Source organism: Oryzias melastigma, linkage group LG16 (assembly GCF_002922805.2).
Source record: "Oryzias melastigma strain HK-1 linkage group LG16, ASM292280v2, whole genome shotgun sequence".
Taxonomy (NCBI): Eukaryota; Metazoa; Chordata; class Actinopteri; order Beloniformes; family Adrianichthyidae; genus Oryzias; species Oryzias melastigma.
This window is the reverse complement of record NC_050527.1, coordinates 12404183-12427605: the sequence shown is the minus strand read 5'-3', so window position 1 is coordinate 12427605 and position 23423 is coordinate 12404183. Positions and strand designations below refer to the sequence as shown.

General features: G+C 41.1%; 2 protein-coding genes and 1 long non-coding RNA gene across 8 annotated transcripts; 2 read left to right on the top strand and 1 right to left on the bottom strand.

The window, feature by feature from the left end:
* The first annotated feature begins 207 nt into the window (after positions 1-207).
* On the top strand, positions 208-7180 carry LOC118597856 (protein SOGA3). The gene is made up of 11 exons (XM_024267244.2): positions 208-524; positions 1311-2094; positions 2210-2434; positions 2524-2682; positions 3912-3983; positions 4105-4424; positions 4528-4687; positions 4789-4855; positions 4932-5478; positions 6632-6761; positions 6870-7180. The coding sequence occupies exons 2-11, from the start codon at positions 1396-1398 to the stop codon at positions 6978-6980; spliced, it is 2490 nt and encodes an 829-aa protein (XP_024123012.1). The 5' UTR covers positions 208-524; positions 1311-1395; the 3' UTR covers positions 6981-7180.
* LOC112143345 lies at positions 4361-9935 on the bottom strand. Of its 2 annotated transcripts, XR_004949300.1 has the most exons (6): positions 9796-9935; positions 9374-9696; positions 6565-6759; positions 5283-5452; positions 4511-4656; positions 4361-4401 (listed from the first exon to the last, which is right to left on the bottom strand). It is a non-coding gene; the product is annotated as an uncharacterized LOC112143345 (long non-coding RNA). The 2 variants fall into 2 exon arrangements; XR_004949299.1 differs by lacking the exon at positions 9374-9696 and having other exon boundaries at positions 6565-6723; positions 9796-9934.
* On the top strand, positions 7799-21933 carry soga3a (SOGA family member 3a). Of its 5 annotated transcripts, none has more exons than XM_024267239.2 (8): positions 9143-9228; positions 9470-9519; positions 10698-10865; positions 14621-14923; positions 16330-16893; positions 17024-17103; positions 17245-18991; positions 21135-21933. In XM_024267239.2, the coding sequence occupies exons 4-8, from the start codon at positions 14648-14650 to the stop codon at positions 21360-21362; spliced, it is 2895 nt and encodes a 964-aa protein (XP_024123007.1). In that variant the 5' UTR covers positions 9143-9228; positions 9470-9519; positions 10698-10865; positions 14621-14647; the 3' UTR covers positions 21363-21933. The 5 variants fall into 5 exon arrangements, with proteins under 5 accessions (XP_024123009.1, XP_024123007.1, XP_024123011.1 ...); XM_024267238.2 differs by lacking the exons at positions 9143-9228; positions 9470-9519 and adding exons at positions 10135-10570; positions 21010-21060 and having other exon boundaries at positions 21135-21271; XM_024267241.2 differs by lacking the exon at positions 9470-9519 and having other exon boundaries at positions 7799-9228.
* Positions 21934-23423: the final 1490 nt, after the last annotated feature.

The following is a 23423-nucleotide window of genomic DNA, read 5'->3' as shown; positions in this document are numbered from 1 at the left end:
TTGATCTTCAGAAGTTGTTGTCTAAACTTTTGAGAACCCCTTAACCCTCTTTGTTTCTTCTCCTCAAATGATTTATTTTTTTCCCCCAATTCTTACTTGTGTTGTTGTTAAATTGTGCTTATGGCTAGTTAAAAATCTGAGATAAATGTGGGTCTACCTACAGCGTGATGGAAAATCAACCAATACTTCCTGTTTGGGTCACATTGTCTGGCATGTCAATCCCCCATCAAGGTCAGCTCCTTCTGAAGAAAGTGAGTTTGAAACAGCAGGTGACCGTGTCCAATCACACCTCAGAGAGGGGGCAGACCGGCAGACAGCAGGAGCGCATGTTCACTGTGGTCCTCCAATGGGAGGAGAGCTCTCTGCTTCCATCCAGAGCTTCCCGGCCCAGTGGTGATGTAATGTCATGAATATTGCAGCAGGCTGCCTGCTGTCGGGGAGGCGCTCTACTCAGCATCTCCTCTTCCTCTCCATCACTGCTACCCTTCAGCATTTGACAGAAGGGAAAAAAAACATCACAATTGGTAAGAAAAACATTTTTATCCTCATTTCCAGGTGTAATATGGTATGCACATTTATCCAGAAGAGCAGAATACTGTTGATGTTGGATGATTTACTTTAGGTTATCAGGGTGGTTGATTTATTTCTGCTCTCAGTTGTTTATAGGTAGAAATCTGAGTCAAATATGGGGTTGAGTCAGTCGCTTCTAACAAATTAATTCATAGTTTTTCTATCAATTGAGGTATAAAAATGTAACAGATGGTCAGAGGTTCAGTTGTTTGTACTTTTGCAGCTACACCAAAAAACACTAACTAACACAACTGTCCAAGTGTGAAATAGCTCAGTTTGATCTGCAGCTTCCAGCAGTTGTGTGGCTCACCGTTTGGCTCTGAGTCATCCTCCATGAGAATGATAATGGCTGACTGGAAGCAGCAGCACTCCTCATGTCTTTGTGAGTCCTGTTTCTGTAGGAGATTGTATTATTGTTGTAGGTGAATATTTGTGGATGGTGTGAGATTAGGCAAGCTGCTGCTGCTGCGGGTCACAGACGGTTTTGTCATCCCCTCAATGCCCTCTGCGCGCATTTTACGCAAACCTGAATGGTCTCATTAGACGAGCAGCAGCTGATCTCACACAAAGCCACGTCGCCTGCTCAAAGGGGGTGGAGAGGATGGAAGGGGGGCACTTTGCTTACCCACCTGCTGTCAGCTTGGCACTTTGGAAACCAGACCGAACCATTTTGTTCCTGCCTTTTTCCTCCATTGCTGCCAACTCTTTGATTTAGGTCTACTTTGATCACGTTTTTACAGCTCCCAGGTCTAATTGGTGACGGATCGGAATCACTGGCGGTCAGAATGGATGTTTTTGAAGGGGAGCTGAGTCTTTGACACCGTGATGAACCCGGCATCTTCCGACACTCCCCGGCAGCCAGACAATAGCAGCCGGAAGCAACAGCGCTCTTCCTCTCCAGCTAAGGAGAGTGGATGTAAAAGTGGACAGAAAGGCAACAATTCGGCAAAACCCAAGCAGGGAGGAGGTGGAGGAGGAGGAGGAGCAAGAGGCAGTCGAGGTCATTCTCCTGTTTCTGCGGGCAGGGAGCGGCAGGCCGGGGGCGCTCCCGCCAGCAGAGGCGCGGTCGCTGTCCACGCCGCCGGTGCTGAAAGCCCCACGCAGAGCAGGCCGGCGCAGGAAGCCACCGACAACCCCCTTACCCAGAGAGCAGATCCGAGCCGGGTTGTCTCAGACCAGCCCTGCGCATCCAAATCCCCCAAACTGAAGAGCAAAAACCCGAAAGTAGGAGGAGGAGGAGGAGGAGGAGGAGAGGCCAGCGGGGCGAAGAAGAGCAGCAAGAGCGCAGTGGGCTGCGGACCCGGGTTCTGGAAGGAAGGATGCTTGCAAACCGAGCTGATACAGTTCCACTTGAATAAGAGCTTGGGGAAGAAGGGGACGAAGATGCAGGCCAAGTCTGCATCCCCACCGGCTTCAGAGCCGGAGCTGTCTCCGGAACCAGACAGCCCAAAGCGGGAGCCTCAACCGGACCAGAACCTGCAGGACGAGATCGAACGGCTGGAGGACGAAAACGATGATCTGAAGGTAAAATAATCACTCCTAAATATCATCTTATAAAAGGGAGGCACCTGTTGTATTTCTATACATCTGTATAGTGACTGAATCCAGTGCAGTCAATTCATATTAAATCATTTTCCAGACTGAAATCGAGGAGATGCGGGCAGAGATGGATGAGATGAGGGACACTTTCTATGAGGAGGACGCATGCCAGCTGCAGGACATGCGCAGAGAGCTGGAGAGAGCCAACAAGAACTGTAGGATCCTTCAATACCGGCTGAAGAAGGCCGAGAGAAAGAGGCTCCGGTTCACAGAAACCGGCCAAGTGGATGGAGAACTGCTCAGAAGTCTCGAGCAAGACCTGAAGGTGACTCTGAGAGAACATCTCGCCTCATATTAAGTAGGCCTACCAAACTTTGACTAACTACCTTTTTTTTTGCTTATTTTTGTCCCAAGGTGGCGAAGGATGTGTCCGTGCGCTTGCACCATGAGCTGGAGAATGTGGAGGAGAAACGGACAAAGACAGAGGAGCAGAATGAGAAACTAAGACAGGCGCTGATTGAGGTGGAAGTCACCAAACAGGCTCTGCAGAATGAGCTTGATAAGGCCAAAGAGGTGAGAACATCTGGAGATTAAAAAAGTCATTTGAAAAAACCTGAACATTCATACATTAAATCATTTTTACAGAAAAAACTGTAAACTCATGACAGTTAGCAACCATAAACTTAAAGAAATAAAGTTTAATTAAATGGTAACTTCTTTGAAGTCATAAATGTTTGTTATTAAGGTAAAATCCTGGGAACCTAAAATGGCAGGTTTTTTTTTACTTTAAAAATGAATCTACGTCTTTATTAATTTTGTGGACTGACATTATCATTTTTATGGGACAAATTTGATGTCATACAGTAAAATTATGATACAATTTTTAACAAAAAAACGGTAAAATATAACAATAGAACTTATTTTAACCTTGTATGATTAGGAAAAAGTACCACTGAATATTTTTTTCAGCTGACAGTTTTTTACAGTAAAATTTAAAATATTTTTACAGTGGGTCTAACAATTCATTTTAACGATGATTCGATTTATGTGACCATTTGCGGTTGCTGATCTGATGGTTCATTTTGGAAAATCCGACTGAATTTGATTCACTGACCTAAAGTGGATCCAGGACATCTTTAGCCAAAAAAATTAAACCTTTACAACTCAGAGATAAATACCTGGTACTGAACAGTGCAGGTTTAGTTTTCCAGATTCTTTGTTTTTCTTGCAAGATATTCAAATTAAATATGCGTACAAATAAACAAGTAAACAAGAATTGATGTCAAATCCGTTCACATTTTAGTGTCATAAAGTTCAGTCCAATGTTGATTTTCCACATCAAAATAATACACTATGGTCACATAACTTTGCAAAATTCCAGGTATTTCCCTCCATTGGACTTTAATGATGGTTGATCATTTTTTGCTGCATCATGTGTGTTCTCCGCTGTGATGGTGTTTTAACGCCATGCCTCAATCCAAATGGTATTTTCCAATACTGATTATTGATTTATCTCATTTTTAAATTATTTTTAATTATATAGGTCGATTCGATCCTAACTTTGCTCAGACAGATCAATCTGATTGGATCATAGGAACATAAATCAATTCATTGATTAAGTCAATTAATCATTACAGCACTAATAATGATGTAAAACTATTATTTACTGCTTTTACATATATAGAAGAAAGAAATAGATTGATATAAACTTAACTCTTTTTTCACGAGTGAGCTTCAGTGTTGGATGACACGTCCTCAGTAAGAAAACTGATGGTGATGTCATGACTTTGGTTTTCCTGCAGCTCTCGCTGAAAAGGAAAGGGAGTAAAGATGGACAGAGAGTAGAAAGGAGGATGCCACAGACTCCAGTGGAGGTAAGAAAAGAACCTGATATGCCTAAAAGTTACCATTAAACTATTCTTTTGTTTTGTCATAAAGCATGCAGACATATGAATCCACAACGGCAGTAAATGATCAACGTTCTTCTCTAACAAGGAGGAAAACGAGGATCTGAAATGCCAGCTGGCCTTCATCAAAGAAGAGGCCGTTCTCATGAGGAAGAAGATGGCAAAGATCGACAAAGAGAAGGATCGGCTCGAGCACGAGCTCCAAAAGTACAGGTCCTTCTACGGAGACGTGGACAGCCCTCTGCCTAAAGGCGAAGCCGGGGGGCCCCCCACCACCCGGGAATCCGAGCTGAAGCTTCGTCTGCGCCTCGTGGAGGAGGAGGCAAACATCCTGGGGAGGAAGATTGTGGAGTTGGAGGTAGAGAACAGGGGACTGAAGGCTGAACTGGATGACATGAGAGAGGAAAGGTAATTCAAGTATTTATTTAAAAAATGTGAAGTACTCCAATTTTGGAGAGTTGAACTTCCTTTTTACCAAATACATGAATAATCACCCTCTCGTTTCCTATAGTCTGGCAGCAGCAGGAGTGGATGGTTCCAGCGCTGGAGGTCATCAGAGTAGAGAGCAAAGCGAGGCTCTGTCTGAGCTGAGGCAGCAGCTGCAGCTGGTGGAAGATGAGGCCGAACTTCTCCGCAGGAACTTAGCAGATGTAGAGGAGGAGAACAAAAAGGTGGAGAGTGTGATTTCATGCAGAAGTTTTATGTATTTCTGTGTGACATCAATGAAAATACTTAAATGCAGCAAAGCAATAACATTCAGTTTGTTCTGTAGGTGACAAGTGAGCTGAATAAACTCAAGTACAAGGCTGGGTCTCATGAGGCCGGGTCAAGACATGGAGGTTTGTAGCCTACTTTTTCAGCCAAACATTCCACGGTTTAAAGTGTAATTTTTGCGTTTGTCTCTTATAAACCCAGGAGGAGGCGATCCTGCTAAAATGGAGGCCCTCCAGGAGGAGCTGAAAGCAGCACGTCTGCAGGTCAACGAGCTGAGTGGAAAGGTCATGCAGCTCCAGTATGAGAACCGGGTGCTGCTCTCCAACATGCAGCGCTACGACCTCGCCTCCCACCTGGGGATCCGCGGCAGTCCTCGTGACAGTGACGCAGAGAGCGATGGGGGGCGGGAAGACGACACTCCCATGGCCTCCGCATCCTCTCCTCGCCTCCTTCCCCCTCACCGAAAACGCGAGGGCCCCATTGGGGGGGAGAGCGATTCGGATGAGGTGAGGAACATTCGCTGCCTCACCCCGACGCGTTCCCTTTACTCACCCGTAGACAGCCGTTTTTTATCCAGAAGCCTGAAGGACCGGCAAAACTTGATAGACATCCGCATTGAGGCGGAGAGGCTGGGCCGGACCATTGACAGGCTCATCGCTGACACCAGCACTATCATCGCCGAGGCTCGAGTATACGTCACTAACGGGGAGCTCTATGCCAGGCTGGATGAGGATGAAGAGGGGGGCAGGTAAGACAGTAAAACCAGATATGTAGCATTACGGTGATAGTGCTAGTGTGAATGCTGTAAGCTGAATTTGGCTGCAGAAGATGCTAGTGCTAATAGCTGAAGATGCTGAAATTGATAGCTAAAAACACTGAAGCTGATGTCTGAAATCACTGAAGCTAATAGCTGAAAACGCTGAAGCTGTTAGCCAGCTAAAATATTAGCTAAATGCCAAATTAGTCTAAAAAGCAAAAAAAGAAAAACACTTGCGTTAGCCAAAACAGCGAGCATGTAGCTGAAATATTAGCTAAGCTTCAAAATAGCCTAAAAACTGAAAAAGTCTAAATTAGCCAAAATAGCTAGCATGTAGCTAAAAATAGCTTAACTTCAAAATAGCCTAAAAGCTGAAAAAGCCTAAATTAGCCAAAAAAAAACTAGCATGAAGCTGAAATATTAGCTAAACTTCAAAATGGACTAAAAAAATGAAGAAAACCTATATTCGCCAAAACAGCTAGAATGTAGCTAAAATAATAGCTAAACTTCAAAATGGTCTGAAAAACTGAAAAAAACCCCACAAAATTAGCAAAAACAGCTAGCATATAGCTAAAATAATAGCAACACTTCAAAATGGACTTTAAAAAAAAGAAAGACAAAAAACAAATTTAGACAAAACTGCTAGCATGTAGCTGAAATAATAGCTAAACTTCAAAATAGCCTAAAAAATCTGAAAAAAGCCTAAATTAGCCAAAACATCTAGCGTGTAAATATTAGCCTAACTCCAAAAAAAGTTTAAATTAGCCATAGCTGCTAGCATGTAGCTGAAATATTAGCTGAACTCCAAAATAGCCTAAAGAAATCTTAGTAAATGCTGAAATTGTCCAAAAAGCTAGCATAATGCCCACTTTTAAAACTTTAAAACTGTGAATGTTTAACATAATTATGAATAATAAAATAGTTGGAATATTACTCAACTTAAACCCTAAATAACTTTGAATATTTTACCCTCCATAAACATTTATTTTGTCAAACTTATACAAGTTAAAAATGAGCGCAAGACAACATCAGGCTATTAATAAGAATAAAATAAAATGGAGGGCCAAATAGAATTACCAGAAGGGCCGGATCCGGTCCCCGGGCCTGACTTGACACATGTGAATTAGGTGCTTTGGCTCCACAGGATCAGAGAGCACGAGCTGTTGTATCGTATCAACGCTCAGATGAAAGCCTTCAGGAAGGAGCTGCAGAACTTCATAGACCGCTTGGATGTCCCTAAGCAGGAGGATAAACAAGCAGAGGAGCCTCTGTCTGTAAGACAAATAAAAACCTTTTAGCATTACTGTCTTTCAAGATGACCTCCTTTTGACTTCCTGTCATTCTGCTCTCATCCCTGCCTCATTTTACTGTCAACCCTCCAGATGTTTCAGCCCATCATTTTACTGATCCTCATTCTGGTTCTGTTTTCCTCCCTGTCTTATGCCACCATTTTTAAATTAGTCTTTCTTTTCACCCTGTTCTTCGTTCTGTAAAGCACTTCATGATATGCACAAATTGTTTCTTTTTCAAATCTTTTGTTTTTTTATTCATTCATTTCAGTTTTGTTGTAGAAAACATATTTTGCATCAAGGTACTGGACATTTACATTTTCCAAATATGACTCAAGTAACGCAGCTGCTTGGATGCTTTCAACAATTATTGGCCATGGCATCATCTGGGGGCAAGAGTGAAGTGTTAGGTGAGTATGTCATTCAACTCTCATTTAATTTAGCTTTGATTCTGGGAAACATAAATCTTCTTAAGCCTTCAAACTGTTTAATACAGAATGGTTGGTCGTACATCACAATACTTTTCTATTTAGGGAGGGATAGAAAAGTCAGACATGATTTAAAACTGGTGAGAATACACTATGTTCAGTTCCTTAAGTCAAGGAGTCTGCAGCCTTTAACACTATATGAGTCATCTGATCCAGTTTCTTACTGATGTCATGAAGTCACTGTTTAGAAAAATAAACCTTGTTTATGTTTATGTGGCCATCTAGTGACTCATTTAACCCTAGAGCACAATCATTGGGTGATTTTTACCAAAGTATTTACATGATGTTCAATATGTTGCATTTTTCTGGATGTCATGGTTCCCTGGATAAAGTATTACATGCAGCAGGACTGGGTGGACCAAAGGACAAGTCTCCAGCATCATTAGTATTATTATTTACAAGTTTTTTTTTTCTCAAATTCCTGATATTTGAGTAATTTTCAAGCATGTTTTTTTGGGATCTTTTAATTTTTATGTTTCACTTTGTTACATAAACCACATTTGTAAATGAAAGAAAATTATTCCAATTTATCAGGTGTTGTCATATTTTGATCTATTTTTTATGACAAATACTTTTTATTGGGTATATTATATCAGGTACAAAATACTCTGCAAAATTGATGTTTTAACTGTTCGTAGTGATTGTGTTCTAGGGTTAAAAAATACCACTTTTAAATATGTACAATAGCTAATTTGTAACTGGGTTCTATTTTTCTAAATCAGACAATTTAATCGTTTTTTTTTTTTTTACTTTTGACAGCAGCATATACAAGTTCCTTAAAAAATTAAAAATACACCCTTTGTCAAAGAAGATCCCCCTTATGGAGCAGATTTACTTGAATTAAAAATGCTAAAAAACATGGAATTTCTATCATTATGACAATAATGCACCTTCAACCTTTTCGCTTTTTATTATTGAATATAAACACTGGAGTGGAGCCCAATTTTTAAAATAAAAATCAATGGAAGTAAATGCAGTTATATATACTTAAAGACTCTGAACAGCAGTAGGACACTGTGGTAGATGGTACGAATGTGTGCTATATATTTAATCTTTAAATAAATATTTTATCATAATTTTGCTCAGTTATCTGATATGCTATAATATGTAAACATATGGCAAACTTAAAACAAATTAACAAAAACAAATATTTATTCAAATATTTTGCAATAATCTTCAAACCTAAAGAGCCACAAAAGTGGGTTGCATGTAGCTGTTTGTGTATCCTTAAGTGGTCACTTTAAAATTTGTTTCTAATGCAGATTGTTCTTCCATCTGTTTGCAGTTTTTGAAATATATTTGGTTATATTGCACAACGAGCATGCACTGTTTCACCTTTGTTTAGTCTGACATCTATGGAATTTTTCCCAGGGTTGACATGTTTGGCATGCTTGCATTTTTAATTTGACATGATGCATGAAATTGGAGTAAAACTTTTTTTTCTCAATAGGAATTTTTCCAACATAATTTTACATGTTTCTGTAATAATAATTTTAAAATGTCAATATGTTATCCTTGGGGGGGCTGCAGTGGTATTTCACTCAGATTTTGTGTTTTTTTTTCTTGTGTAACATTCACATGTCCTTAAGAAGAGTCTGTAAAGTCAAGACAAAAAAAATACACATGGTTCTGTTTAACCAATGGACCTGACCACCGCGAGGGAGGCGGAACCGGTCCATTGCTTTCATCCCACCGGTGGGATATTTCACGTCACGGCGTGTATGAAGGCCAGCTGTGGAGGAAAGAAGAAGAAGAGGAGGAGGATGAGGAGAGGCGGGGTATAAAAGAGGGAAAAGGGGAATTTTATTACAGTTAATGAAAGTATCAGTTCGGTTGTTGGCTGTCGCTGTGCGGTTGCAGTTTTTAACAGTGTTGTTACATTCCTGTAGCTTTCAGCTGAAGCTTTTTTGTGTTTTTACGCTTCAAAGTGGGTTGTTTTGACTGCGGACCTTCACTGTAACACGGTAAGAGTTGAGTCATGTGGCACGTGCTTGGTAGTTTGGTGCACTTGAACGCAACACGAGGAGAAAACTGATGCATATTAATTAATTTTACCGTTACTAGCATTTTACTAAAGTTATTTACGCGATTAGGAATTGCAAGTCATACCTCCATGCATGTAAATATCAAGCAGGCTGCTGGTTTTGTGGTTTTATTGCTGTGTAGATTAATGAAATCCCACCCTCTGTGCATTCCTCGTGATAGTCACCCCCTTTGGAACCAAGGCAGGCAGAAGATAAAGTGTATTTTGTCAGGTAAGACACACAGAGTCATGAGGCTAAAGACTTTTCTTGGTGAGGTGAAAGTTAGCACGTGAATGATTAGTTGCCATGGTTACGACGACAGCGTAATGAGAGCGGTCAAGTGTTGATTAACGGTTCCTTTCTGCGCAGACTCCTCCTCAGCTACTCCGACGTTAGGAAAACAAACTCCTGGTAACAGGGAGGTAAAAATACTCAGCTTCTCTTACATCAGTGCACTCCGCGATATTTTTGGGAACTTCTCCCTTTTGCCTGGGACACGTTACTCACTGCAGGCGTCCGTCTGTCATCGCACCGTTCTGGTGAAGAAGGAGACCAAATGTCCAGGAAAAAAAGAAGGCGAGATATAATTGTTTAAAGGACTAAAAGAAAAAAAAAAACTGGCACCAGAATGACGACTTGACCGTTTCTTTGTGTGGTTATGGAGGAGAGCGGAGTGTCCGGTGCGCGTCTGTGCGCCGGCGCAGTGACTCCTCCCGTCATTGCTGCTGCTGTGTGGCCGACGGGGGATTTGGCCGAGTTTGGATAGTTCTTTCTTATTTTTTCTGGCTGCATCTGCAGAAATGGAGGCTTTCCAGAAAACATTTTGAACAACTTATCACTTTATGGATTTTTTGCGTTTTTTTGCATTAAAAAAATGTGGAGTGCATTTATGAACGGCTCAGGACTCCAAGGTGGCAGCAGTGCAGGCGGGGGGTATGTGCCCTCCCAGGGATGGGAGTTTGTGCCCTGCCCCAGGCTCGACAGGGTGGACAGAGGCAGGGGCAAAAACCACAACCCTCTGAGAAGGATCTCCTCTCCACCCACTGTCTTCAGTCAGAGCAGTGATGCCCAGTTTGGTGCCTCACCCGGTGGAGGAGAGGCTGGAGCAGGGACCCCTGTAGAGATCCTCAGGGGGCAAATGTGGCAGGAGCCCCAGCAGCAGAAAGCTCAACACTCCCGACTCAAAAAGAAGTTTGAGGACTTGAAAAAGCAACATGTACTTGACAAGGAGGAATGGACACGTGAGAAGGAGTCACTGTTGAGAGAAGTGGCTAACATACAAGTAATTGGGAACATTGAAAACGTTAAAATCTGCACATCTACAAAAAAATGTTGAAAAAGTTTTCATATTTTGCATCAAAATGACAAAAACAACAGAAAATATTTGTAATTTCTGTGTCCCCATACAGGGAGGGGAAAACAGGAGAATCCTACTGGACCTGAAGACTGTGTTGGATGAAGTGCAGGTGGAGGTGAAGAAAGAGGAGGAGAAGAGGAGTGAGCTCCAGCTGCAGTACACCCGAGACAGATGTGCCTGGGAGCTAGAGAAAGCGGAACTTAAATGCAGGATTGCACAGGTAGGATACATGATGCTGAGGAGGACTACTCAAAAGAAAGGGTTGGATTGTTGTGTTGCTACCTTCCAGATATCTGCATGCTCATGCACATAGTCGGCTATCTGAACACTGCACATATAAAGGGATTTAGTGTTTCTTGTTCTCTGCATATTATCACCCATTATGTGTGCAGATTAGACTGTAAGAAAATCACTTTCAAAGGTAGGAAATGGAAGCAGTCAGAGGCAAATGTATAATGACCTACTGCCGCTCTACAGAAGCTATGTCCTAGGAAACTACACAGGTTTTTTTGATTTAGCCTAAAAATGGCAAAATCGTAATTAAAATACCTCTTGGAATTCTTTTCCAATTGATGAAAAGATGATTGGAGTCGATCTCAAATTAATTTGAGATATTTGCACTAAAAAACCCTCAAACTGAATAATCATTTCTTAAAAAGTGGCATGGCCCTTGATGTTTAGCATTATAGTATATCCCACTGAATCAGAAAATGGACTTCTTTCAACAAAGCAGAGATCGACACCTCATCTTTGTAGATTAAACAAAGGAAAAAACACACTGCATCTTTTGATTCTTGAAATTCTGATCATATTTTTAGATTCTAAATATGTTTTTGGGGGGGAACAAGAGATTCTTTATCTTCCACTAAAGCCACATTTGATTCCTATGACAGATTTAAAATGGATTTACCTTTCACAGAGCCTCCTGTTGAATCTGTGGGTTAATAAATTGCAGCATAAAATCTGTGAAATTTTCTGAAGTACAGAACTGGAAATAAACAATTCAGTGTAGAGTACAGGGACTACACATTCCAAAGGTAACAGAGTTGAAATATTTTACAGGATTAAAAAAAAAAAAAACGGCTTTTTTTTATCCCAATATCAGAGGAAACATGTGGACAGACATGGTTAGACTCAGCATATACTTCTCCGGGCTAATAGCACAAACAGTGCAGGGGAAATGTGTCTTGGAATGCGAGCATACTGGCCAGAGTTTGCTCTATTGTTAGACTTGTTTTGTCTGGATGCCACATCCTGCCATACCCCGTTGGGTAAATGTTTACCAAGTAATAATCTGAGGTTTCTCGTGTGGTTTAGAACGCGGCAAAATGTTTTAAAAGTCCCTTTTTCAGTTGCTGACCAATGATCTATTTTAACACATGGGATTTTCTACAAGTGCAGCAGCAGGAGTAGTAGGGTGGTAACCTGTTTTTGTTTTCTGTTCGTGTACTGATCATGTAAGTATAAAGTTTGCTTAAAAAGACCTCGTTGAGTTCAGATGATCTCGCCTGCACACTTTTCTGTTTCTAACAGCCCTCTCTGTGTCCGAGCCAGCTGGACTCTGATTATTTTTCTTCACAGAAGAACAAAGGAGGAAGTGGTTAATGCTCAAGGACCTTCATGGTTCTGCAGCAAGAAGGAATTTTAATTCAGTTGTTTTTCTTTATCAGCAACAGCCTTTGGAGGATTTAGCCTCATTGGGCTCAATCTGATAATGATCATCTACTGTTCCTGATATCGTTTCGATATGCTTCCTGCGAGACACCAAGTATAGAGAGGACCCAAGTTTATCAGCACTTAAATTAATTATTTTTCAATACTTAAAAAATGATTGTTGTGTAATGTTTCTCTTAATGTTCTGGGGTATTTCTATCAACAAATACCAATGCCTCCATAGACCCCTGTGGAGGTTGGGGCCCAGTGTTTTCAGGTATACAGTATTTCTAGGCATCAGGCTGATTTATGAATGCAGTTGGCAGCTTGAAGACATCTTACTCTTTCTTAGCAGCCACCTCCCCCCTCTTTCCTTTTACCTCGGATACCGCCTTCCCCTTGGAATGCAGCATTGTATGAGGCTGCATGTCCACTATTTATAGTGGGTCACCCGGGTGACACAGTTACCTTTATATACCCTAAGCTGCAAAACTGGCACTATTGACTACTTTGTTTAATTCAAGTATGGGTGCGATCTTGTCTGGATCACTTTTCTTGTATGTATTCCAATGGACACAGTTTGTTTTCTGTGTGTCAGTGATAGAAAACTGTTTGGCTCCATAAATGCAAGTTCATTTCAGTCTTTTTACTGTTTGTTTTCTAGCGATGGCGTTCCGCCCCTGGTTGTTGGGATCTTGAACGAGTCTTAAGGAGACAGAGTGCCTTGTTTTTCTGCATTGCAGCTTCTTGACCCCAGGCCACATGCAGAAATAGCACCATGACCGAGGCTTGAATGAAGGCCTTGGTCGATGCCTGTGGTCGAACTATGAAATAAAGCATTCCACAGTGCTGTTCTGCAAGCAAAACAAAAACACTCACAAAGGGAAAGGAATATGCCTACATACAGAGGCGGCGTCTGGAATTTTTACACAACACCAAAGCCAACACCCCTCCACCCTTTTTTTTAAACCAATTGCAAGACTTCATTTTTACCACAGGCTGTAAAGATCTATTTAGTTAAACTTTTTACTATCACATTCAAATTTTAGAGAGATTGTGTGGCCTGTCTTCAATTTTTCCTCGAGTTTCATATTTTTTATTTAGCTATTTTCAGCATAAATAAATAAATCTTTTGTTTGCATTTAATTTAATCATCTTTTTCTTCCCAGAAAAGAAGACATGAACTTGATACAACAACTCCCATAAATTCACTGGAATTTACTGCAAATGAATATTTAAGTAGTGGAGCTTTATCATAACCATTGACTGTATATGAGAACTGGACTAAGTGAGGGTGACATCACCCGTAGAGAATGCCTTCATTCTGGCGCCAACCAAATGAAATCGATTCAGTGGCCTTTTTTTTCAATATGGATGCCATCATGTTGGAGCCAGACAACTTTAGTAAGCAGTGATTGGTCCAAGTTGATCTGAGGCGTCCTCTCTAACCAATCAGGAATGAGCTTGTTGAAAGTGAGCTTTGGATAGTCAACGAGGGGATCAGCGGGCACCACACTTATTGAAGCATCTGATTGGCCTTGATTATAACTTAAATAACCTGTAATGAAGACAAAAATATCCTGAAAAATAGATTTGGATTCGCATGAACATGCCAAAAATGAGCTTGCACAGTATCATATAAAAATATAATGACTGGGTAATAGCTGTTTATTTCCCAATAGAGGTCATTGGGATTTTGGCTTCATGGAGTCAGCAGATACTTCCTTTTTGGAATGCAAGGGGGGAGGGGTCCCTCAGTCCAGTTCTCATATACAGTCAATTGTCATAACTAAACTAAAAGTCAAAATTTCTCTAAATTTAATTTAAATATGATTAAAATGCTTGTTTTTTGTGCAGAAATCAACCTTTGTGTTTTTCTGTGAAGTATCCCCATAGTCCTAAATGAGCCACATCTGCAGAGACCATTTGCTCTGCCAGAATGTGCTGCATCCTGCAGTGCATCCTGTGTTGCAGAAGTACCACAGAACAGATACTTGAACTCTGAACTCGTGAATGCACCTTGTGATATTTGACGGGATATTTGTACTGTTGAATCTGCCTCGCTCTTCCTTCAATATGAACCCAATCACACTCACATCCCTCTGGTCCATTATTCCCCCACTTCCTCCCCCTTCTCTTCCTGCCGCTCCTTCATTTTTTTGATTCCACATTTTACATATTCTCCCACATCTGCCTGCTAAGTCATGTCATCCGTTTTTTATTTAATTCCTTTAAATCTAGTCTAATGTTGATATAATAATTTGTCTCCACTTACTTCTCCAAGTCATTGGTTTCTCCTGCTCTGTCCTCTGATTTCCTCAGTTGGAGGCCAGAGAAGCGTCGAGGTTGATGAGTGGAGGCCTCCAGTCAGCAGCAGGTCTGGAAGCGGTGGTGTTACGGAGTCCTCGGGAAGTGCACGGCGAAACCTCAACACTCTGCAGAGAAAGGGAGGAACAGCGGAGGATCCTGGCAGACACACAGTCGGCAGCCATGGACCTGCGCACCCGTCTGGAGCACAGCGAGAAGGACTGGATGAAGGAGAAGGCTGAGCTGCTGGAAAGATTTGATATGGAGAGGCAAGAGTGGGAGAGCCAGCTGAGAGACATGCAGAAGAAAATAGAAGAGGTAAGATACCATAGATATAGTTATAAACATAGTTCTCTCAATAAATGTGTTTTTATGCTATGTTTTGATAACTCAATAATGTAACTCAGGCGCCATTCAGGAAGTCTGTTAGTAAAATGTCTAGAAAAATCAGGTTTAATGTTTTAAATATTAATGAAATCCTGAAAAAAACTTTTTGCCTTTAAATATTGTTCTAACAAATATTCAGTTTTACATTTTATTTCTTGAAAAAACCGGGTTAGATAGGAGGTTCTTAAAATAACTTGCCTTTTCTCATGTTTGTGTTAGTTCCTTTACTTTGAAATAGCTAAAGATGTTCTTATTTTCTAACAATTTATGGATTTAATAAGTACTTTTTATTTGTCAAATATTTTTAGCAAATACTTCCTAATTATAATTTAACATTAATTTTTAGAAAGGTTCAAATAAATAAATGAAAAAAAATGAAACTACATTTACACAGACTTCAGCAACACACAATTATGCGTCTTTTTCAATAAAAAGTTGATGTAAACGTGCATTTCGTTCTTCTACGTTGGAAACTCTTGAGTTCACATTTAGCTACGCAAGTTTCTAAGACCGTTTTTTGGGCTGTACGTACAAAACGTGCAGCAATTGAACATCCATAGCAAGTTAAACCGTGCTGAACTCTGACCAATCAGGCACTCACATTTTGTAGTGGCATCCCTTTTAGATCACGGAAGTGCCAACCGTTGCAAAATTGATCATTTAAGAGGAATTTTATGACGCCAATCCTTTCATTTATTGGAGCAGGGCTGTGAAAGCAAAAGCCTTGAGATCAATTTGCGAGATTTGTACGTGTGTTAAACGCCCTATGTGTACGTAGCTTGATACTACAAAAAGGTTTGGCTTTAAGAGTTTATTACTAATTCAGAGCAAATTTAAAGACTTTTCTTATTCAAAACTAAAGCCTTCTTTTCTTACTCACTGAACTTGATTCTATTAGTTGAGAAAAAGCTGAGGGTTCTTTAAATCTTCTTTTTTTCATTCCTTTTCTTCAATATCAAAGAATCTATTCTTACATCTTTGGATAGAATGCAAAGAAATTGAACAATTTGCCATGAAGCAGACATGTGGTTTTCATTTATTCCTTTGAGAGCAGAAAATCAGAGAGCAGCAGCTGTGGATGAAAGCTCAGTCAGAGGCAGCAGCTCCATGTAGATATTGGTTGATGAGAAAGACGCCCAGTCTAAATGAATTATGAGAATTCCAGTTTGAGGTCAAAGTTTATTTGGTTTTATTAGAAAGAATCCTCTTTGTACCACTGACTTCCTGAAAAACATTTGTCACTTTTATTACTGGATTACTTTTCCTTAACCGTCATTATTTGTTCTTTTTTTCTCTCTTGTTTTATATTAATGACATCTCTTGGTTTACATTTCCAGCTGTGTTCTGAGGTCAGAACTAAGCGAGGAGGCGTGGGGCAGATTGTGAAGAAGCAGGAGGAAGAAATGCATCGCCTCAGCATGCGTTCAACCAGCACCGGCTCCAGTTTACTCAGTGACAACTCCCGCTCTGATCTGTTCACCAGCAGCACTCAGTCAGAACCCATCAGAAGTGCACCTTCACCTGGCTTCGGTCCTGACAGGAGTGTTGCAGACAACAATACTTTAGGCATCACAGATGATCGTCAGTCTCACTGCTTCCAGTCAGACAGGCTCTCTGGATTACATCTCAATGAGCTGAGAAATAACGACAGTTTAAACCTGGAGCTTCAGGAGCAGCTGAGATGCAGCGGTCCGTGGCAGCAGGAATCAGTGTCTGAAAATAAGGAAGCTGTGGATACAACTGAGCTGGATGCTTTTTGCCTTGGAGTTCCTGGTTGTGAGGAATCACATGACTCTGAAAGCAGTTCTAAAGGTGTTGATGATGGTCTTCATGGAAATGCTGCCAGCGGAAGACTGATTTACCACAGTGACAAGAAGAAGAACACCACCGCACTCAATGCTGTGAGGGTTTTTTCTCTTCTTGTTTTTACCTAAATAAATGATTAAGTATGAACTCATTCTTTGGTTGATTTCAGTGAATGCTGACAGCCTAAGTTCCAGTGTTTATTTGTGAAACGTGTCTTTCTTTCAGGCTTTGAATGAAATAGCTCGTGTAAGTGAGGAGCTTTGTAGCTACCAGGAGGAGATCAGAAAGAAGAGCGGGAATAAAAGGTACATGTCCTTCTGCACCAATAATATCATCTAATGATTATTATGCTTCAAAATGTTTTTGTTTTTGAAGATAAAAACATTTTTGTGTATATTTTGAACATTTATTTGAATGTCAACACTCTTATCCTTAATTGATTACAGCAACCTCTCTGAACCTGTCTGCACATCTCAGTTCAGTGGCCTCAACAATAGCTGTCCACAGGAAGATGAAACTCCTTATGACTTCAGTCAGATCTACAATGAACTCCGGGCACTAGAGAGGGAAAACTGGCTCACTCTGTCACCAGAAAACACCTGGAAATCCAGCAGAGGCTTAAGCAAATCCTGGGGGACCAACATTGCAGATCTAGACAGTTATAGAAAAACCCAAACAAGTCCCGTAGTCCACTCTGAAGTGGATGTGGCAGCCCCACCAGTCCCACCCCGCTCTTCTTCCTGGAATCTAACCACTGTCGATTCAGATTTGGAACTCTATATCCCAGAATCCCCACAGGCCACATTACAGAGGTGCCACAGCCCCTGTGTTCTGATCGACAGAAAGTGTAGCAGCCCGTCTGTTGTCAGGAAGTTTGAGGCTATGTTGCAAGAAAACGAGGGCAAAGTTTTCAAAGATGGCGTGGTTGTCTCTTGCTCTGTCCCTGGTAACACCAATTGTAACGTTGGTTGTTGCCACAACCGCTGGTCCTGTGACCCAAGCAAGTTCACGCGCAGTAACTTATCTACGTACGATTCGGTTCAGAAGAGCTTCTCTGAAGTCAACATACTGAGTGCAGGTAAAGGTTTTCTTCCAGACTGCAGCTCGAGTGATGCAAAGCTACAGATGCCTCCAACCGTCCGAGAGTTACCTGTAGATTTGCTCTTGACCTCTCTGCAAATGCCTCCTGTCCACCCCGACCTTCATGGCTCCAGAAGAAACATAATGTTGGAGAAAAAAACAGCGGAGTTCAACCGAACCTTGTTTCAGGCTGAGATGGGTCATGGAGCAGATGATAGTGACAGTGTGGTTGTCACAGACATCAGCTCTCTGGCTTGCCAACAATCCCCTACTATATCTGATGGTGTTTTACATCCAAAAGAACCAAATGGTACATATGAGAACTCAATCATCGCAGAAGCAAACTCTAAAGAGTCCTTACCTACACCCAAATTGGAGTCCAACATACAAAGACCAGAATTGCAGCCAAGAAGAGAGATTTTTACCGCTGAAGTCCAAGAAGCAAGCATAGAACCAGAACGTGTCCTCTCAACCAAACAGGAAGTTGGAATGAGTGACATCCCAGCAACCCCAAAGAGTCCTGCTCACGAGGTCATACACAAAGCTCGAACGTCAAGCAGTCCTTCCAGGAAGTCACAACACAGAGCAGGAAAGGAGGAACTTTTCTCTGAGCCATTAGTGCCTGTAAATAAGCAGCCAGAACATCTGTTGGAGGAGGCCAAGAAAGAAGATCCCAACCAAGACAAGCCTCAGTCCATCAGAACTGCCGACTCACACCAGCAGTCACCTGCTAAAAACAAACAAAAACACAAAACACAGCAAAGACACTTGTGTCGTCCTCCTTACCAGTCGGACTCCATCAGGTTGGTACCCAGAATGATGAGCGACCACCCCTGGAAGCCCCTGACTCTCGCTGCATACCCACGACCAGAGGGTTCCCGGTCAAACTACGGGGCTGTGGAGAGGATTCTGAAAAACTATGAGACTGCAGCTCGGGCCCAGCAGAATGAGAGCCACCAAAGTGAAATAGGCCCTAACTTCAGCCTTAGACAGGAGGAGATCGTCTCAGATCAGGACTTGCCGGATCCTCCACCTTCACCTCCTGCTGGGAGACACCTGCAGACACAGCTCAGCATTCACAGCGCCACAGCGCTGAAGGAGCTCACAGTGAGGGTGAGGAACACTTGTTTTAACATGAGCTCTGACACTAGCAGAGTAAAGTTCTCTGTAATGCAGACATGCAGAAGCTTTCAATTTAAACACAATGTCAAGCATTTGTCTTTCTGCTGAAATGATTTAGGTTTATGTGCAGGACTGTTCTTTTAGAGGACCTGGATGAACCTAATTTCCTTCCGCTCTTAAACATTAAGCAGTTGCCCTTGACTTAGGACAGCTCTATTGGGAATGTTGTTTATTTCTGGTACGAGCTAAGAGACAAAAGAGGGGCAACGCTTCCATTACGATCTACGCATCTGGGCCATTCTGTTGCTTAAAGGCTCCTATAGAGCTGGCAGTGTGGTGGAAACTTGGCAGGCGGTGTATCGCCTCTCGCTAGCTGGTCTTTTATCCATCTGTGCTCCCATAAAGCCTTACAGTGGGAGCTCTTCTGGCCTTTGTGTTGTAATTACAAAGGTATCTACAAGAAAGCCAGCAGACTGAAAGCTCTTGGCTAAATCACAAAAGTGAGACAGCTTAAGTAATTATACCACTTTAAAGTCCCACTCTGATAATTATTTTGATCTATTATAAAAGCTTTCCTTGTGGTCTTTCAATATGATTTTGTCATTTTTAGCCAAAATGTTACAAACCCGTGTCTAGAACGTAGTTTCTGCAGAGCGGTAGGAGTTCGCTTCTGAGTTGTGGGAGGGACTCGGTGCAGAATAAACCCACCCCCTCTTCCCATCACCCAGAACTGATCTCTTTGTTTGCACGTTCTACTGCTGGCTTACAGCCCCTCACAACTCCTACCTAACATCACCAGTTCAATAAAAATGACAAGCAATATTGGAGCTATCCAGCTGTAGCTAGATAACAGCTCAGTCAAGGAAAACAAAGACGTTCATGGATCTATTTGTCTACTACTGGATGCTTTAAAAAGGAGAGGAGCAGGGAGCTTGTGGTGTGCCCATGTATTTTCTAACAAACAATATTTTTTTAAACGTCACAACAATTTAAATGAAGAAATACTCTGAAAGGCAATTTTGAAATAAAATTTCTTCATATATATCCTTCATTATGAGAAAAATGCATTTTTTAAGGGTAACCAAACAGGGAAGTTGGAGGCTGACTCCACCCACAGCCAAATTTTAAAAATCCAGTCAGAGGGGTGGGGCTGGAGAACAGGACTGTTATCTGTATTGGAGCTGCAGATCATGAAGTGGGACTTAAATGGTTTGACCAATCACGAAACTCAACTGTAATACCCCAATTCAACCTGTAGGGGAGCATACAAGACAATTTTTGACTATATTTTCAAGAATTAAACATGTTTATTTTAATAGTTAAAAGAAAAAAATGACAATGATCAACAGACAGCACTTTTAAAGCCCCATTTATAGAGCTCAACTGCCAAAAAAAAGTTGATTTAATGTTTGGTTACCCTTTAGGGTCATTCCAGTCTTTTTCCGGAGTAATTCTGACCACAGTTTCAACTTCCTGAAACAAATGCTAAAAGAAAGTACCGCATTAGCATAACACAGGGGTGTCAAACTCCATCACACAGGGAGCCAAAATCCTAAGCACACCTTAGGTTGAGGGCCGAACAGGATAAACACACTAAAATCTAATTTTTTAAAACTTTAGAAACAAATCTTTTTTGCATAGCTATGAATAAAAACAGACAGGAATATTATTTGAGAATTGATTACTTAAACCTTAAATACATTTCAATATTTTACTCTCCATTAAAAATATATTTTGTCAAACTTATACAAGTTAGAAATAAGCACAAGATAACATTGGGCCATTAATAACAATAACAATAAAATGATCTGGAGGGCCGGATAGAACTACCTGGAGGGCCGGATCCGGCCCCCGGGCCTTGACTTTGACACATGAGTCTTAACCGCCAGTTAAAATGTTGACGATTCTAACGTGCGACAAAGTAAAAAAGCTGTCTTTTATTTTCCGATGTCTTATGACCTTTTCACATGCGCACTTTCTGTTTGAAACCTGCCTGTTTTCCCTCGTAGGGTCAGGAGGGTTAGCTGATATATCAGTTGGAGCCTGTGACAAAATTTCAAGTATGTGAGCGTGTGATCGTTGTACACAGAACGGTGGGATTGTTCTAAACATTAATTCCCTTCTCTCTTTTCAGGAAGATAAAGAGAGTTCTCAATCTTCCCAGAAGAACTTTTCAAGGCCCGCCTGCCCAGCCAACCGACGGCTTCCTTCACGATGGGCCATCCGCCTCCCTACTTCATCCTCCTCCTCTACCACCCCAGCGGCGCCTCCAGCTTTTCCCCTCCAGAAGAATACTTCCTCTTTTACTTATTCTCATGCTTTTCACATAGATGCCGTCATCATTCGACCTTCATGTCATTGATTCGTTTTTTTTTAGTTTTGTGGTGCATACAAGATACAGACTGATACTGCTACAGACTCAGAAGTGCTTTAGTTTTCCAACTCGTCCACAGTTTTTGTTATTCTGTGGAGCCTAGCTGATAAAGGAAAGCAAGTTCATTTATTCAACACCAATATTTCATGCTATCATCTTGAACATCCTGTACTCAGGTCTGGATTCTAGCTTTTAAAATTGTAATCTTGCTGATATACCAACTATATCCAGTTTTATAGATTGTATTTTCACCTTTAGCAAAACTCTATCAGGTGATAATGGTCATTTTCTGCATTAACATTGGTAGGATTTCATTTTTTTAAAGATTTTCTTTTTATATATTTCATGTAGAATAAGCAAAATCATGTTAAACTCATTACAGTGAAGCATTTCCACCCAAATGACTTGATGTGCTGAATAAAGCTTTGTTTATTGCTTTATTGCCTTGACTTTAAGATACTTTGCTTATGACTCATGTTTGGCTTTGAAAATAATCACTTTTATTTTGAAGATATCTCTTTTGTGTCAACCGAGGGATTAAATGTGTTTTTTTACTGCATTGTGCAAAAGATGTGCTTTTTTTCTTCAAGATAAAATAACAGTAAAGACTTTACCTTTTTGTTTACTACACTTTTCATATTAGTACTTTTTAACTCACTTTATTATTCCTAATGTTGTCATATCAGGGGTGTAAGACGATGGACACCTGCTTTTATGTACAACACAGTTTTTATTGACTTTTATTGTCTGTTTTATCAGAAAAATTTACTAAAATTGAGAAATATATATTTTTTATTTATTGATTTTGCTCAACAAATTATATTTTTGAGTAAATGTTTGACTTATTTACTAGTTTAGCTGCCATATTTCTTTTTGTCTTTATGGATCTGGATTTTTGTTTAAAGGCAATTACTGAAAATCAGTCAAGCATTTCACATAAATATTTATGTGAGTGTCTCAGGAGGAGTAATGCATGGCCACTCAGCACACAAGCATGAGGCAGCAAAACCAAACGGCTGTCTGCCTGGGCTTCTTTTGCTGTCTTTGGTGAAGCTTTTCCACAGAGGCTCATGACATTTCAGAATAATCTATGAATTCCTACAGATGTTTCCTTAACAACATATACATCCTACTTTTTAGTGTGCCTGAAAATGTTGAAAAAAAAGCTCTGCATCAGTGCTGCTTCCATTCACTCCCCTCCTGAACGTGATACCACCGCACACATACATGCACCCACTCACACCCGTGACCCTGAGGGACGGACACCCAGCCCCTCACCCTGAAACCTGGCACCCTCGGCTGACTGAAATAACAGGTGCAACAATGTTGTGGTGCCAGAAATCCTACCCCATGACTGATATATATATACAAAAATATTTTCATTCTTTTCTGATTCCCAGCCAAGCTCTGTGTCGGCTGGCTCATCCTGCTTTCAGTTGTCAAGGTTGAGAAAGGAAGCAGTTTCCCACCACCGTGCTGTCCGCCGCCCTCAGAGGCTGAAACTATTATGTGAGCTGTTTGAGGCCCAGAGTTTCTCAAATTCAAACATTTCTGTGCGACCTGAGCTTCAGATTGTAGTTTCCCATAATAATCAGCGACAAGAGAAGACACAGACATTTGTGTCAGCATGTTTGCTTTTGTTTGTGCTCACTGTTTGCTTTTTGATTTCCGTTCTCCTGAAGGTTCTGATCCAACCTCTGAAGTCCACAGCAATTGAAGAAGTAGTCTGGTTTCCGCATAAGGTTTGCACGATTGCAATGACTGAAATATGCAGCTTAGTCATATGATTTTGAACTTAATTTCTTGAGTTAAATCCACTTGGAGTTGTGCATCATCTCAGGGTCTAATTTCCATTTTTTTAGCTATTAAAATAAAATACATCGATTTGATTTTTTTATACGAGTGCTTTTTTTGCCAACCTGGAGTGTTGCTTTAAAGCTGTGCTGAATGCAGCACATTCCCTCACTTCCTGTGGAGCCCCAGACAGCTGCGTATCGATCGGTATGCTGATGGATCCGTTTAAAGGCCATGTTGGAACACACACACAGT

What these genes read in the sequence shown, in the direction of transcription:
- LOC118597856 (XM_024267244.2), top strand. Translation starts at nt 1,396, where the DNA reads ATGAACCCGGCATCTTCCGACACTCCCCGGCAGCCAGACAATAGCAGC. An exon ending in AGCTTGATAAGGCCAAAGAG is followed by an intron (nt 2,683 to 3,911) that starts GTGAGAACATCT and finishes GTTTTCCTGCAG; the next exon opens with CTCTCGCTGAAAAGGAAAGG. An exon ending in GATGACATGAGAGAGGAAAG is followed by an intron (nt 4,425 to 4,527) that starts GTAATTCAAGTA and finishes CGTTTCCTATAG; the next exon opens with TCTGGCAGCAGCAGGAGTGG.
- soga3a (XM_024267237.2), top strand. Translation starts at nt 10,163, where the DNA reads ATGTGGAGTGCATTTATGAACGGCTCAGGACTCCAAGGTGGCAGCAGT. An exon ending in TTAAATGCAGGATTGCACAG is followed by an intron (nt 10,866 to 14,620) that starts GTAGGATACATG and finishes TGATTTCCTCAG; the next exon opens with TTGGAGGCCAGAGAAGCGTC. An exon ending in ACACCACCGCACTCAATGCT is followed by an intron (nt 16,894 to 17,023) that starts GTGAGGGTTTTT and finishes TCTTTCTTTCAG; the next exon opens with GCTTTGAATGAAATAGCTCG.